The 16,465-nt window shown below is 39.6% G+C and overlaps 1 protein-coding gene across 1 annotated transcript in view; it reads left to right on the top strand.

Moving 5' to 3' along the window:
• Positions 1-245: 245 nt before the first annotated feature.
• disp3 (dispatched RND transporter family member 3) overlaps positions 246-16,465 on the top strand; it is a 48,652-nt gene continuing 32,432 nt past the window's right edge. The window contains exons 1-3 of the mRNA XM_043246269.1: positions 246-509; positions 14,738-15,736; positions 16,156-16,375. Of these exons, the coding sequence (XP_043102204.1) occupies positions 14,746-15,736; positions 16,156-16,375 (1,211 nt within the window). The 5' untranslated portion in view covers positions 246-509; positions 14,738-14,745. The remainder of the gene's footprint in view (positions 510-14,737; positions 15,737-16,155; positions 16,376-16,465) is intronic.

Below are 16,465 nucleotides of genomic sequence, written 5' to 3' on the forward strand. Positions count from 1 at the left end.
CGTTTCGTCTTAACACAACGGCATCGCATTTTTTTCCTTCTGAATGTGCATTAATGCGTCAAAACGCTCACGTGCGTTCAAACTCGCCACATGAACCACAATCGTGTGATTTTGCCCCCTCCTTCCCCCGTCCCACACGAGCGTCTCCCCCGTCCCCTCTCTCGGTCTCGCGCCGATGAATCGTCTCGGATGGAGGAGCGAACAAAGCCGAGCGCGAGCGATAGAGCGAGCGTAGCTGAGGAGAGTGGAAGAGCGCGCGCTCAACTCAGCGATGCTGTCAACATACAGTACAGAGACACAACAGATGCAGTGCAAACAAACAGCTGCCAACAAAGCGAGCCCCCCTTTCCCCTCCAAAAACCCCCTCAGTGACACAAGGAGCCTCGCGGTGCACTAAGATGTCAATGAAGTAGTTTGTGCTGTTTACGTTAAGAAACAAAGACAAGTGCTTTGACTGCAGAGCTGACAGACTCGCAGGAAACCTTCACGTCCATCCACGAGAGACTCAGGTAAGACGTTTTTAATTCACCTCAACATCATTCAGCCTAAAAGCAAGCAGCCTTTCTGGCTAAAACGCACGCTGGTCTTGATAAAAGAGTGAAGAAAGTGTCAGCGTGGACCACTGAGGTGAGCTGTTTTCATCTCGTCCAGCATCTCCGAAGCTGCTCCTAAACAGAAAACGCACACGTCCGTTACTTTCCATTCACTTCTACTATTTTTATTGCGAGATGGTGCCGTGTCTGTGATCTAAACCTGAACGGTGACCCCCTCGCGCGTTTTCCCGCGGCCCTCATTAATGCGTGTGACTTTCAGGTTTTGTCTTCGCGCGGACCTCCGAAGTGTTTAAAAGCACGCGCTCTCCGCACCTCCAGATCCGCGAACTCTCTCGCGCAACCGGAATCGTTCGTCCCGCGCGACCCAGGAGCGCTGGATCTGACGGACTGCCGCGGAGCCCGTCCAATCTCTCCATCACTCCCGTAACATGTTTAATAGACCTCTAGGAGACTGATTGTCCTTCGCCTCCAGTGCATCTCGGAAGCAGTTATTGATACTTGTGAACTTTGGAGAGCGACTGGTGGAATGAGTCACTGTTGTTCAGGCGAGATCGATGCTCGTTTAAACTGTGGTGTCGCACACTTCAGTCTCCAAACGGAGGGTGGGATTCACGCTGCATGAGGTGGTGAAGGAGGATGAGGAAAAAGGTGAGCCGAGGCAGGTGAAGAAAGAAAGAAACAAGCAGGGGAGGGAGGAGGAGGGGGGGTGTGTGTGACTATTTTTAGCTCCCATCTGATGAGAAGGTTATGTAGTCTGCCACATAAACCCGAGATTGGGTTTACGTGCACACATAAACACAGAAATGCTTGGCAATATGACGAAAGACGTGGAGTAATTCAAAACAAAGGGGGTTTTGCATGAGCCTTATTGTATTGATATTGACCGCTGGCTCTGCTTTTATTGAATTTCCTTTATGAAGGGACTTCGCTGGGTTAAAATCGATGTTTAAAACATCAGCATCCATAAAGTCGAGAGCCAGCGCGGGGCACGTTTCGGCTTGATTCTTTTCGCGCCCCAACCGATTCGAAAGGAACGCCCGCGAGGGTCATTTCTGATACCTGCGTTACGTTTGCACATGATTTATTTGATCATGTGCAAACCCACACGTTGAAACTTTGACCGGAATGGTGTTATTAATGACGGTTTCATCCACCTGGGGAAGATAGCACCCGGGCATTTGCATCCGACTGTACTCTAAGTGTGCCCTTTCGAAGGGATAGTTCACCCAAAAGTAACAACGATCAATAATGATTTACGATTTCGTTCAAAACCCATATGACTTTCCTTTCTGGATCGCCGAAAAAGTAGCTCAGAAGAAGGCTCATGCTGCTCTTTTCCTTAAATCGCAGCATGTGCCTTACAGTAGGTGTTATTTAGCGACGATGTAAAAATGATGCCATCATTTTATCAATCTCGGGGGTGTTTCTAAGCGCCCATAATTCTATTTTGCATCTCTTTTTGGATATTAATGAAATAAATCATGTTCAAGGCGTATACCGAATTTCATCGTTAACAAATCTTGATTAAATCGCATACCGAAATATACACATATACATACGGTATATATTTAAAAAATATTTGCACGCTTATACATGTGTATTTATTATTATACTATACATAAATATATTTAACATCTACATTTTTCACCTGCGTATGTTTGTATTTATATATTCATAGTAAGTATACATGCGTGCAACAAAAATTGATTTTATTTATTTATTTAGTTTATTTTAAATGCGATGCATCATTTGTCAGCGCCAACAAATAACAACCTCCTTTTGAGGCTATATATATTATTCTCATTTCATTTTTGGGAGGATTAGCATTGACTTTCAACGTATAGAAAAGCATCTATCTCCTTCCGTTTTTCGGTAAAAAGTAACACGAGAGAGAGCAAACTATTCTTTTGGTCTGGCCCTTTGAGAATTCTGCGCACATTAATTGCGTCTCTGCATGAACAGAATTAGAAATGCATTCTCCAATATATAGAGGTTTAAATACAACAATTATGCTAATGTGGATAAGCGTTATAAATTAAAAGCACACAATAACGGTGTTTCAATACTCTGAGCTAACAGCAATCCCACCTCCGTTTCAGAAATGCCAGTGAAGTCCCTGGTTAATGTTTGCTTGCGGACTATAATAGTTACGCCTAATCTAAATATCTGCGTGTTTGTTATTTTAATTCCTAAGGGTGGTTCGGCTGTGTTCCTGGCCTCCAACTCCGATAACAAATTAAAGTGAAGTGATCCTGCCTTGGTGATTGGTTTAGCTGGTTATTGACAATCATCCCGCGGGACATGAGAGGCAAAACAGAAGAAGAAAGAAATCAGATTGCAGCTAATAAAAAATAAATAAAAGACAGCACTGTAATTCTAATATTTCGTACAAACGTAAGAAACTACCCTGCTTTTAAAGTGAGGTTATTTAGATTATATTAATAATATTAACAGCAGCTATTAAAATGCTGGTGGATGTCGCCCACGATATTTCCATCGTAATATTCAGCTACTGTGATACTAATACACTAGAAAATATAATATACAGTGCTGTGCAAAACAGGCAATATGCACTACTTCTTTCTTTTATCCCATAATGCTGCCGACTTGACCTTAGCTGCAACTGTTACCTCTTTTTTGATTCATTATTAGATTCAAAAGATGTTTTCGCACTACGAATAGATTCAGAACTCAAAATGTCTCTCTATGTCAGAGGGAACAACTGTATATTGAGCTGAACAAGCGTCACGGTGAACTCATGTGTAGCGTACCACCGCTCCGTACGTGCATCCGTTGCTCAACCTACGCCGTTTCACGAACTTTGTTTTTACATAGCAGACAGTATACATTTCTATCAGACATCGATCACGTTGCCCCCTCGCCGCGTTTGATTCAGCAACTCCGGCTGCGTCTCTGTTATCTTTGCTTTGCTTTAATTATTTAAAACACTGCAGCAGCGAACAGTGAACTCCCAGATAACCTTAGATATTTCTGTGTCTTTTATCACGTGTGCATGGAAAAAAAAAAAAAAAAAAAAAAAAAAAGCTCTTCAAAAGCAGAAGTTGCGATGTGAAAGAAAAAAATATGCTCGGTCTGTCAGCGCAGGGCCCTCAGCGGGGCCGCAACCTTGACAGAGATTTGATTCCGCGCCATCCATCAGTCTGCTATGGCCTGAGGTTTCTCTCTAATGCTGAAAGTTTCATTTTAACCTTTTGGAGAAACGACTAGTGCTCTCAGATCCGATGCAGTGGGACACTCCGGCAAACTCCTCTGAAAACAGCCCGAGAGTCTCCAGCAGGAACAGAGAGCTGTTACAGCATTGTTAGTCGCGGCCCGAGGCGGCACGCCCACGTGCTGTCTGATGCATAGTCAAAAATCACAACAGTCGTCTCGAAATGACACGCTCCCACCCGATTGGCTGGCATCGGGCAATTTCCAGGAGCAGCTGTGCACAGGTGTTTAATCGGTTCACGGAGAAACAAAAGTGCAGAATCTGCAGCAGCGCTTCCAAAAGGAGAAACATCTTCCAAATGCAAGCTTAATTGCTTTTTTGTCTTTTGACGAACATATGCTATATGTTTGGTCTTTTTTTTTTTTTTTTTGCAGTTAACATCGTATTCCTTCATTTTAGTTTTAGTTCAAGATCAATTTTGTGCAGGGATACTCTGCAATATGTTAATATTCCTTTAATATGTATAGGATGCATTTATTTAAATGGTTCTACCTCAAAATCTGTCACGGCACGTAAAATAAACTTAAACAGGTTTAATCCACTCAAGGGGCAAAATACATATAAACAGGCAGGCAGGCAGGACAAAAACCACGTAAGGACATTGACGATCGGACAAACGTGAACTCAAAACACAACTTAAATACACAACGTAATTGATTAAATTAACGAGACACGGCTGAAAGACAATTAACTAGAACTGAAGGCAGGGTGAGGTCCAGTCTGAAAATACAAGGCCTTTTTCCGCCACCGAAATGATTTTTATCTCAGAATTGTTTTTTCTCCGAATTCTCAGAAGCTCACAAATTTTGACTTCGATTTTAAAATGGCGCTTTAAAATGAAAAAAAAAATTTGATGTCGGATATTTCTACATGCTTGGAGCAGCCTTAACCGTGCATTTCTGTTTTAAAACGCATACATTTTGCTACGGTTACGCCTGTTGTTTGCACTACTTGAAACAGAGATTTTGAAAACACTGCAGACACTGTTTTAGTTTGAAAACGCCGGGGTTGCGTTTCAGTGTAAACGGACCAAAACTGAGACTTCTAAAAAACGACATTCTTTGACGACCGTGTAAACAAAAAATGGGTATTTTATTACCCATAGATACATCTACCTATACATATTTATGACTGTATCTGCGTCAGTGGTCATGTGACATGTGTTTTAGTTTGTGTAGTGTGAACAGCGATCATTTCTGAAACGCAGCCGAAACGCCAATCTAATTCCATTTTAAAATCAAAACACACTAATGTACACTTTATAATGTAAACTTTACAAAATGTGGACTTTATAACAGTCACGGGAAACGGGCTGTGCATACATTCTTCATCTTGGATTCATTGTTGACTAAGTCAAGAAACTCTTGAGGTGATGATAAACGGGGCAACTGTAGCCAGGAAACTTTACGCAATATTAGATGGGTCACCAAACTCGGTCCTGGAGGGCCGGTGTCCTGCAGAGTTCGACTTTAAACCAGGACTGAGTCTGGTGACCCCTGCAATATTGCCTCAATGGGCAACCAGATGAGATACAGGGCTCGCAACCGATCTAAAGTATCCAGATGGAAATGTATTGCCAGTTGAACGTGGATTATACTTTCAACTATACAGCCCCATTGTGCAATTTCGTATGTTGCCTTTTATTCGCTGTGTAATGTAGATGTAGGCAAATGTAAACTGCACTGCGACATCTTGTCCTACGCTCTGAAAGTAATTTAGTTTTATTTTCAGTGGTTAAGGTTCTTTTTTTCCATTGTGCCGCAGCAGTACGAGCCGAATTTTATCAACCGCTTCTCTAATCTCAAAGAGTTCAATGAGGAATTCACATAAAACGTGTCTCGGTACCCAGTTTATTTGGACCAACTGGCTCTCGTGCATCACAACCTATACGTGTGATAAATAAGAGACGTTTATATTTACTATTGACCATTCAAAATTAAGACTGGCAACGGGTGTATTGTTTCCGACCAATCAGAGCAGAGTAGGCTCAAGGGAAGCTAGGCTTTAGATGAACTGCTTCGAACGAACCGCTTGAGAATGAGGCGATATTAAGTGTATATTTTGAGAAAACGAAAGTCATCTTTGACCATGCATGCATTTAAAGGTATTGTAGGAGACAATATTAGGGACTAAGATGTAAAAAGTAATAGAAGTTTTAAAAAACATGTCTTGTTTTTAGATGTAAGAACACGTACTATGTAAACGTCAGCATTGTTAAAACAAAACCATGGCCTTGTTTCACACAGCTCTCTATAGTAACCATATAGAGCATAGCGTTTTATCGATATCATTTAGCATTGTTTCTTTTATTATTTGCAGTCAGAAGAGACATTAAGATACACTGCCGTACTGAAAGATGCAACAAAATACGACAGAAATGTGGGGCTGCTTATTTCACACTTTTAGGGAGCGGCTGTTACCTTAAAATATCCAGGTTCATCACGTTACAAAACCATCTCGAAATCTGCCAAGTCTCTTTCCTTTTCTGTCAATCACGAATGCTAATGCGGTTCTGCGACAGGCAGAGAGCATGCTGGGCTTCCACGGTGTGGCAAAAAACACAATACCACGGGAGACTGTACCTCACAACCTCAGCAAACACAACACTGTGGTCCAGCCGATAACGGCTCATCCCCGCGCTGTCAATCAGCAGCTGAATCTATTTAGATATCACCACTTGCAAGTCTCCCAGGGAAGAAGAAATGACTAGAATCCCGCCACGCTTAGCGCGAAGGCTTTTTATCACCGTATTGAACTACAGCTGTAAGCTACCGCACCATAAATATTACATTCACTTTATTTCTCAGATATAGAAGGGTATTAAAACACGCATTAAAGAGTTCTGGACGAAACCACAGACAGTGCAAATAACAGAGTCTGTAATAGTTTGGCAACCGCACTTTTGGGTCAATTTGGGTCAGCTGAGTATTTTCATAGCCCCATAAAGTGGATCACGACTGCAGCGTCAAGGCAAACAGCGTAAAATTGAACAGTGGCTTTGAATCTTCGCTTTGGTTTGCTGCTGAAATCTCGAACCGTGGAGCTGAAGCAGAAAAGCAAACCGCTCGCTAAGTTTACTTTACACCACACCAAGGTTATTGGAGACAAAACCATTCAAAGCATTTCAGAACATTTCAAAAAATTCTAAGAACGTTTCGCTGAAGTTCACATTCAAATTAGCCAGTTTTTGGTTTTTTTTTCTACGTTGTGCACCTGTTAAAGGGATAGTTAACACAAAAATATGGTGAGCTTATGCTACGCTCACGTTTATGTCATTTTCTGGACGCCACTATTACATGAGTGACAGTTACGGTTGTTATTCTTACACAAATGAATGCTTCGCTTCAGTAGGCTTAGTTTGTCATATATGTCTTTTTTTTATTTAATAATTTAGGTGAACTGTTCTTTTAAGGTAGCATTTCATTTTATAATTTTGCAGACATAACATATGGGTATGTTACGTTTGAATGTTTTTTTAATGAATCAATCAGGGGCCATTTCCCAAACAATGTCATAAATCACTGCTAATCCACCATAGAACGCATCATGTCACGATTAAAAGGATAGATCACTCAAAAATGAAAATTCTGGAAAATTGTTTAACCACCCTCAAGTTTTTCAAAATCTGTTTGTTTTTCTTCCATAGAACACAAAGGAATATATTTTCAAGAATGCTGGTAATTTTTTTTTACGGCTGGAATGATACATCGGTTCAGAAACGATTCGTGGATTGATTATTTTCGTTTCGAAAATCGCGATTCGTCTGGAGTCTAGATTTTAAAAGCAGAATAATCTTTTTTTTCTGCACATTCTGCCTTGGCTGTTTTTAAAGCACGCAGCGCCACCTGATGTTCAAAATTAAGCTCAGAATCGATTCGAGAGCGATTGTGATGCATTCGGAAAATCTCTCTGAATTATTTCACGATTCTCGTTGCATCCCATTCCCATTCCCTACATAGTCATGACCGCTTCCCAGATCTAGTAAACACTGTCGCACCTCTGTCAATCAAACCATTGTTAAACCAAATCATTGTGTGTTTTTGTTTATATAATAAAGTATATGTGTGTGCTGTTTATATTTATTATGTATTTGTAAATACACACATGCATGTATATATTTAAGAAAAATATGTAATGTTTATATATATTATTTTTATATAAGATATAATTTTCCTTTATATATATATATATATATATATATATATATGCATAAAAAAAATATATGCAGTACACACAAACCTTTTAATTCGGATGTGATAAATTTTTCAACAGCACTAATTAAAATACCAGTAAATTTGAAAAAGAAAAAAAAAAAAGCATTAGAGAGCTTTCCGTTTTTTTCATTTTCACGAGTCAGGAGGGAGAGAGAAAAAAAACAAGCAGGCAGAAACGAGCGGGTCTGTCCCATTTCTCAGCTGCGGGTACAGGATCCCGGTGTCTTTCACGCATGGGGACCAGCAATGACAGCACAGCAACGGCACAAGAGCAGCCGTAATTAATGTGCTCATGATATGCTATATCTGCCACTGTTTCAATTCTCCAAGCATGCACGCTTACAGTAAACGGATGACGGCTCGGGCGACATTCAGCGGGAGTTTATTGGGGACTGTTTTTCACCTTCTTCTGGGAGAAGAATTAAGCTATTAACCCCTTTAACCAGCCGCACTCACAGCAGGGGAGTTTTAACATCAACATCAAATCAAAATAGACCCTGGTAACTAGCAGTGAGTGTCTGTATCAGGGGAAAGATTATTTGTTCTTGCATCTGTGTTCAGTTAAAACCACGCATAAAGCGTATGCTTGTATGAAAATGTCAATTTGTGCGCTTTATAGTTTATTTGTAGCAAATATGCCAATTAATATGCACACACACACACATATATATAATTTAATCAAACATTAATACTAAATGTTAAATAATAGCTCCATGCAGTAGGGTATTTTTGTCTGTGTTCCTCTGGATCGCTCTCCCTCCTTAGCAATTCTTCTTCAATAAGAAATCACTCCAGTTGGTCAGAAACTACAAAAACCAATAGAAAGCATGCTAATCAGCGAAAGTGTCGAGTGAATACGAGCCAGTAAAGTGATTTCTGAGACGGGTCCAGTACAGACAGCCTCGAGCTGTAGACGGTGTTACATCACACGTCTGCTCACCGTCTCGAGGAGCGAGTCAAACAGAAAAGCACTGCATTGTATTTCAAACTCGGAGGGTTTTGTATATTTGAATACACAGTTCAGATATGAACATGCACGTCACTCTTGACAAGCTGTGGTTTCTGAAAGATGCACATATATCATTGTCATTCGTAGGGTTCACATCCATTCACTTAACACTCAGTATTGCGTTGTCATTTTTGATAGAGGAACTGATTCTAATTTGATTCTAATTAATCAGATTTTTTATTTTTGAAGTCATTATCTGTGCTATTCTGAATGAAGCAACTGGCTTTAGTCTCATATGATTAAATGTTTTTACACACATTTTTTGTTCTAAACTCCTCAAAACAAAGGTTCTTTATTGGCATTAATAGTTTCATGAAGAACGCTGAAGCTTTCCATTCCACAAAGGGCACTGTGAAAACGTTTCTGTAGATAATTAAAGTATTGTTTTTAAGAATGAAAGGTTCTTTAGGGAATCAAAAGTGATTATTTGGCGTCAGGGGGTGAAACTTTTGGGACCTTTGTTTTTTTAGAATTCTATATCTTGTATAGTCTGCAATGTGTCATACAATGAAATTAAAATGGAAATGGACTATAGAAAATGACCAGGAGAAATAGTGTACAAAAACATAAAATGCAATAGGTGGGCTAAGAATATGTTGGTCAGTTCTAGTGTGTTATACTGACATCTAATATCGTGGAAGCAGCATTTATTATTATTTTAATGAATTTGATGCCATTATAAAAATATAACATATTTGTCACTCGTTGTTAATAGCTAGTGTCTAATAATAGAGTGGGTTACCATAATAAAAATTGTTGCTGTCATGGTACTTTAGCATACTTTTATATATATATTGAGAAAATTTGTGTTTAAAGTTTTCCTAATAAAGTTCTTAGCAATGCATATTACGCAAAAAAGTTTTTATATATTTTTGGTAGGAAATTGACAAAATATTAAATATTATCTTTCACAAATCTGTAATTTTGCTCTATAAAAGGTATTTTTGGCTATTGCTACAAATACACCCGTGCTACTCAAGACTGGTTTTGTGCTCCAGGGTCACATATTGTATACTCTTAAGACTGAAATACAATACCAGTGCAAATTCAATACAGCAATCTTTTTCACATAAAACGGCTTTTATAGGCCAGTTGTATGTAATTACAAAACCTGACAAAAGTGCTATTCATTACTTTAGACGTAAAGCGTTGAAATTGAAATTGGAAAATACATATCGCATCTTTAAGAGATGGTGCAAGAGAATATTTCTGACAGCACCTGCTGTAATTGCTCTTATGAAATCACGCCAGGTTATTTTGGAACATACTGAATAAGCACATATTAGAACAAATTAGATCTGGCATGTTGACATTTCAGAATATTTTCTGTCTTCTCAGCATCAAAATACAGCCCCGGTGAAGCATCATCAGACTCTCGGCTGTCAAAGCGAACATTAACCTGAATTGCGTAAAGCTGCTGTGGTCAGCACCGGGGATGTGTATTCGGTGTGAATGATAAATTGGTGTATTTGATGTCTTTAGAGGTATTACCCCCCTCTGATCTGGGGACAACTAATGTTTATTTAAGCGAAATGGCAAATGCGCAAAGCATGCATAATGGCGCTGTGCTGTAAATAATGGGCCTCATTACCTGAGGTGTCAGAATGCAACATCTTACATTGTCTCTTAAGCTGTTTAGTATCACGGCTGATACAACAAATGGATTGCAGGTCATCGGGGAGCGCTGAATTAATCATGACCATTCTCAGTCTCTAGGATTTCCTCAACAACCTACCGCTATATATCTCAGAAAACGGTGCGACCGCATTTTACACCGCAAGAAAGATTCACAAATCATTTAGTGACAGATCTGGAATAGGGAGTGGGATTTTTAAAGCAGGACGGGGTTTGCGAAGCTTACATAAAGCACAGAGATTTGCGGTTGCTCATTTTTTGAGGTGGTGTAGATGGTCATGGTCCTCTGTATTGGTGTGATAAACAGTATTGGTCTGTAGTTTGACAGAGAGAGACTGGGAAACTGTGACCATCATTAGTTTTTGAGCACACAGTATATTTTGAGTATATTGGAAATAGCAGTTATATCATGTGGCCATTCATTTGAATGTTGAGTAACGGCTTTATATATTGGATATGCTTACGGCAGTTGAAGAATACTACAGTCAAAAAATATGGTTTTGTTCATACACGGTTTGGTTACGTAAGAGATCAACAACTGCATTCTATAACTTATTGTTCACAAACAAATCTGCTGTATGAATGGAACCATAGTCGTTTATAAATGTATTAAAAAATACATGCAATTTTGCCTGAATACACCACGATCAGCCATAATTAACATTTTTTTTAAATGTTTAATTTTCATGCACACTACATATCAGGGTGATACAACTGTTGTTATATCATGATGAAGATGAGTAAAAATACAGCAAAGACAAGGGAATTCTTGAAAAGAACATATCAGGGTTATAATAATAATAATAATAAAAGATTACACATAAACTAAGATTTAGTGGTGGTAAAGCTTACATAGTAATACAAGATTTTGCATAAACTACTTAAGGTGTCTTTTGGGAATGATCATGTGGTCTAACCAACATGCAAAACACAGAACAAAAAAAACCTAAATGAAATCAAATGAATAAAAAACACACAGCAAAGAACAAAGCAAAGCAAAACAGACAAAAACTAAATATACAACAAAACACGAACGAAAAACAAAGGGCAGCAAAAACAACAACAAATAGAGAACAAAACAATAAAAAGAGTCCTCGTGGAAAAAGTTCAGGTTGTAAAATGTCATTTGGTGCAACACCCAAAACTTAAAAGATATTTATATTACACATTTTATATTCTACAATATTTTTTTGTATTTATTCAACCCAAGTACGTACAAACACACACTGTGCATTTACCTTGAAATAAAAAAGATCTTAACATATCTTTTACAGCTTCAAGGTTCACTGACTGTGAATGTAGCTTCAGATTCTCTCTCTCTTGCTCTGTCTCTCTCGCTTTTTCCAAAAATGTATACTCAGACTAATGAACTTGTCCTCTGCTGAGGCAGATGTTGAGCTCTTTACATACTGTGAAAACAGATGTTGGTTCTCATCCTCTCGAGATGCCATCAACCAAATATCTCGCCCAAAATAACCACCTTCTCCTGTGGAGAAACAATATGCTGTCATCATGACTGAATGGAAAGCTTTACCAAAGACAAAAAAACAATTAAAACTTCTTGAATGGTTTTACTTTAATGAATGCAAAACAAGTCAAATGCAATCATATCACTGATGATGTTTAATTATATCTTGATCTTCATAGCTCCTTATTGATTTAGCGGTGGATTTTTTGAAGGATTTATTTTCCATACAGGGAAAATTGATCAACTGAGCATAATCAGGTGATTATTGACAGACGTAATCACCAGAAGATTATTTCAGATTCAGAGTGACTCACATCATTTAGATGTGATTCGTGTAGACGCATAGTAATAAAAGATTATGCATAAAAGTCTATTAAAGGAATAGTTCACCCAAAAATTAAAATTACGGCATATTTTACTCACCCCAAAGCTACCGTATGTGAATATGATTTTCTTTTTTCAGACAAACACAGTTGGAGTTTTTTTTTTTTAAATGTTTCCTATTTTTCAAGTTCCTTCTTCTTGGCTGGCCTATGACTCGACTTATGACGCAACAAAATAATGGCCACCATCCACCAGCATTACCAAACTTAGAAGAACCAGGATAAATTTTCAGAAAACTTTAAAAAGAAAAAGCCATATACACCTAGGATGGCTTGGGGGTGAGTAAAATATGCCGTCATTTTAATTTTTGGGTGAACCATTCCTTTCAGCTACCAAACAAATACTTAAAATGAAGCATCCATCTCATAAGAGCCCATAGAGTTTACACAAGACGAACACCTGAGCTTAGCCTACGGTGTCTGCATTAAAAGGTGACTTTTAAATGGCTCCTATCTCAGAATGCTAATTACTACCTCAACGGCTTATCAGTTTTCCAGAAGGGTTTATTTAACGCCTAAATCAAGCATCGATCCACCACAGACCATCTGATCCCAGGAGAAAAATCAGCTGAATCTCTGCAGGCCTGAGATACGGGGATGAAGCATCCGTACCTGCCTGTCTCCCCCTTTCTCTCTCTCTCAGCCTTTGGGCTCTACACTCTGCTGAAAGTCAATGACTTCCTGGCCTTGTGCTTGCACACAGGGCTCTGGGGGCAATCTGTGTTGAAAATGAAATAGTACAAGCTCAGTTTCACGCTGCCTCGGGCTGTATTGTACATTAGGCAGGTCTTACATTGGACTGCTGTCTCTCTGTCAGCAATTAGGCAGGCTTAGACGAGTTGAATGATTTAATTTTCAGTGACGCTGCCAACTGTGTGTCAGCTGCTGATAGCATGTTATCTCTGGCTCTCTGTCCCTGCTGTCTCTCTCTCACTAGTTCGCGCTCTCTCTCTCTTAAGTGTGAATAAGTTTTAAAAACGCTCTGAGCAAGGCGGGCTTTTCGACAATATCAGCATAAATCCATATCGTTTTGTAGTGTAAATGCATTAAATTAGCTTGCAATTATCACTGATGATTGAAGACCAGTAGTAGTGATTTTCCTTTTGATTACATAATAATAGCAACATATTGTGTGATGCCTGAAAATCACATGCTCACAAACACTGCTTTAAATGAAATCGACCAATCACCGGAAGGGTTTGGAAAAATTAATAATTGAATGAATAGTTTAGAAGTGTTGAAGAAATAAGGTATAAATAAATGCACATTACAAGAAAATGAAAGTGTTTTTTGACTCTGCATGCATGCCAATCTGTTGTTGGGGACTCCCAAAACCAAAATATTAACCTTTTTCGAAAACAATAATAAAACAACAACAAAAATAGAATCAAACTGCAATCACAAACACTTAATCACCTCAAATCCCAAAATGAATTGTCAATAATTAATTTCACATAAGGAAATTTATGAGAACAAGCTTTGTCATTATAACAGCAGAAATATAAAAAAAATATCTTTGCCTGTACGGTGGGAAAAGTCGAACGTTAAATAAAAGTTCAAATGTTTGACATTTGAGTCCACTGCATTAGATAACAAAAGTCAAAGGCATCTGTACTCAAAAGCTGCTAGTCCTAAAAAAACTACCTTTACTGTTTGCAATAAATATCTTTCAAAGTTTCAAAGTGATTGAATGGATTTTTTAGAGGAAAGAAAATGAGATAACTGTTATACTGTAAAAATAAATGTGGGCGGTTGGTTTAAATGTGCTAAATTATGATGAAAATAATTTTACAATGCATAAAAACAGTAATGTTTCCAAAATGATGTGGTCATACAGTCCCCACAACGGTCCCTACTATAAAATCTCCTCTCAGTTTGGTGAGAAGAGTATATTATCGCATGCACGCACATACTTCCTCTGGGTTCAGCATCTCATACCAGAGGCCAAACCATCTGCCAGCCTGATCGCTGGCCTGTGAGACTCGGTTCACTGTTTCCTTCATTTCTTTTCACCACTCACTACCCAGAGGCCAAAACCTTCCACTATTACATTTACAGAATGACAGACTTAACGGCTGTGTCCTTGTCTTAGCAGCGGCCAGCTGAGAATAACCTGCCACTCTCTTAAGGATGCTCCGTAAATCAAGTGCACTTTATCGTTGTATTTACCTGTCTGGACGCAAACGGGAGCACCCAGAAGGCCAAAAGGCGTTAATGTAAGTGTTTTGTGTCTTTGTTGTAGTGGCTGCCATGGATTCGGAAGATGAACCCTTGTTGCTTCAAGGTACCTGGAACCTAAGTGAGTTTGAAGAGCAAGAGGAGGAGGAGGAAGAGGAGGAGGAGCAGGGAGAAGGAGGAACAGAACAAACAAATGGAAATGAGCAGGTCTGTAAAGGATTGTGGTGGGCTTTCGGCTGGGTCTACACGCAACCCTGGGCAAGTGGGCTGGTTCTGGCTCTAGGATTTTTGGTACCCTTTGCCCTCTCTGCTTATATGTTCCTCCGCTGTGAACCACTAGACATTGACCTTTCTTACAGCGCTTTTGAGGTCAGGAGTCATGCCTCGGCAGAACGATTTGACGCTCTCACCATTGCCCTGAAAAGTCAGTTGGGGTCATGGGACAGGCACAGGCGCGACGCCGAGGGATTTGACCTTGAAGCCAATGCTCTGAGGGACCTTTTTTTGCTCATGGTAAACAGAAAAGGGAAGGACGTCTCTACAATGGTGAATGTCACAGAACCTGCAGGGATCTTGGGACAGACTGAGACGGAGACAAACGATGGCCACAGACAGTTTGGAAATGAGAAAAACAACAAGACTAAAGAGGAAAAGACAGAATCTATAAAGTCTAGCATTGCAGTAAGCCTCAATTCAAGTGATGCTGGAGATCACAGGAAACCAGACTCACCCATAATGAGGAAGCGAAGATTTGCGGGTTATTCCTATCTCCAGACCCAGGCTCTGTGGAGGATGGAGCTAGTGTTTGTGGCCCAGGGCGACGGGGATAACAACATCTTCACCTCCGAACGCCTTCACACCATACACAACGTAGAGAGACTTCTAATGCAGCACCCTCAGTTTCAACAGTTCTGTTGGAAACCACTGGAGGCGTTGCGAGACTTACCCCTGGGACCTTCCTTCTGTTCCCCTCCAAGCTCCCTCCTGTCTTACCTCTTTCCCAGCGAGCGTGGGGGGAAAATCTACTACGATGGAATGGGACCTGATCTAGCTGATATACATGGTGAGTCATTAGGGGCCAAAGTATCCCACTCTCCATTAACAATTCAGTAATCCTCATTTATTTCAGACTTCAATAGTTTTGAATGCTGTACAATATATTAAGTACAATGAAGCTGAATGGATCACTGATGCTGATCTACTCTCCAATCTGGTTTGTTTGTCGTGAAATGGCAGAATCAGCATTATGATAGGTCACCTGCCAATAAAACTTCATGTGAAGGGTCAGTTAGGGTTGAGTTAAACTCTTTGCGAAAGCATTCCTTTCAGAGCAGGACTGAACACCCTTCTATATATATATATTGTAAAGAGTAACCCCAAATGGCTACTTTTGTAATGTTCAAGGCCCCCTTTACAATTTTGATCAAATGAAAACTTAACTTTTTTTTATATTGTAATTATAATTCTTAATTCTATTCTTAGGTGCCCTGAGCTTGGCCATCACGCATCCGCAATTTTACTGGTACGTTGATGAGACCCTCACACCGGACAAGCTTCAGTCCTCTCTTCTTCGCAGTGAGATCCATTTCGGAGCTCCTCTTCCCTCCTTCTACTCTCTTCAAGACAGACCTCTAGAACAGAGACGTCTCTTCAGGGACTTTGTGGTGCAGTATGCAGGCATCCTGTCACAGCAGTCCACCAGGTGGGTGTTGAGATCACAGCTGGTGTAAAGATCACTTAAACAAGAAGGCTTATTGTTTATTTGGCAGGTAAGGTTAGTTAAAGCACAATC

This window comes from Puntigrus tetrazona, chromosome 8 (genome assembly GCF_018831695.1).
Source record: "Puntigrus tetrazona isolate hp1 chromosome 8, ASM1883169v1, whole genome shotgun sequence".
NCBI classification, from domain to species: Eukaryota; Metazoa; Chordata; class Actinopteri; order Cypriniformes; family Cyprinidae; genus Puntigrus; species Puntigrus tetrazona.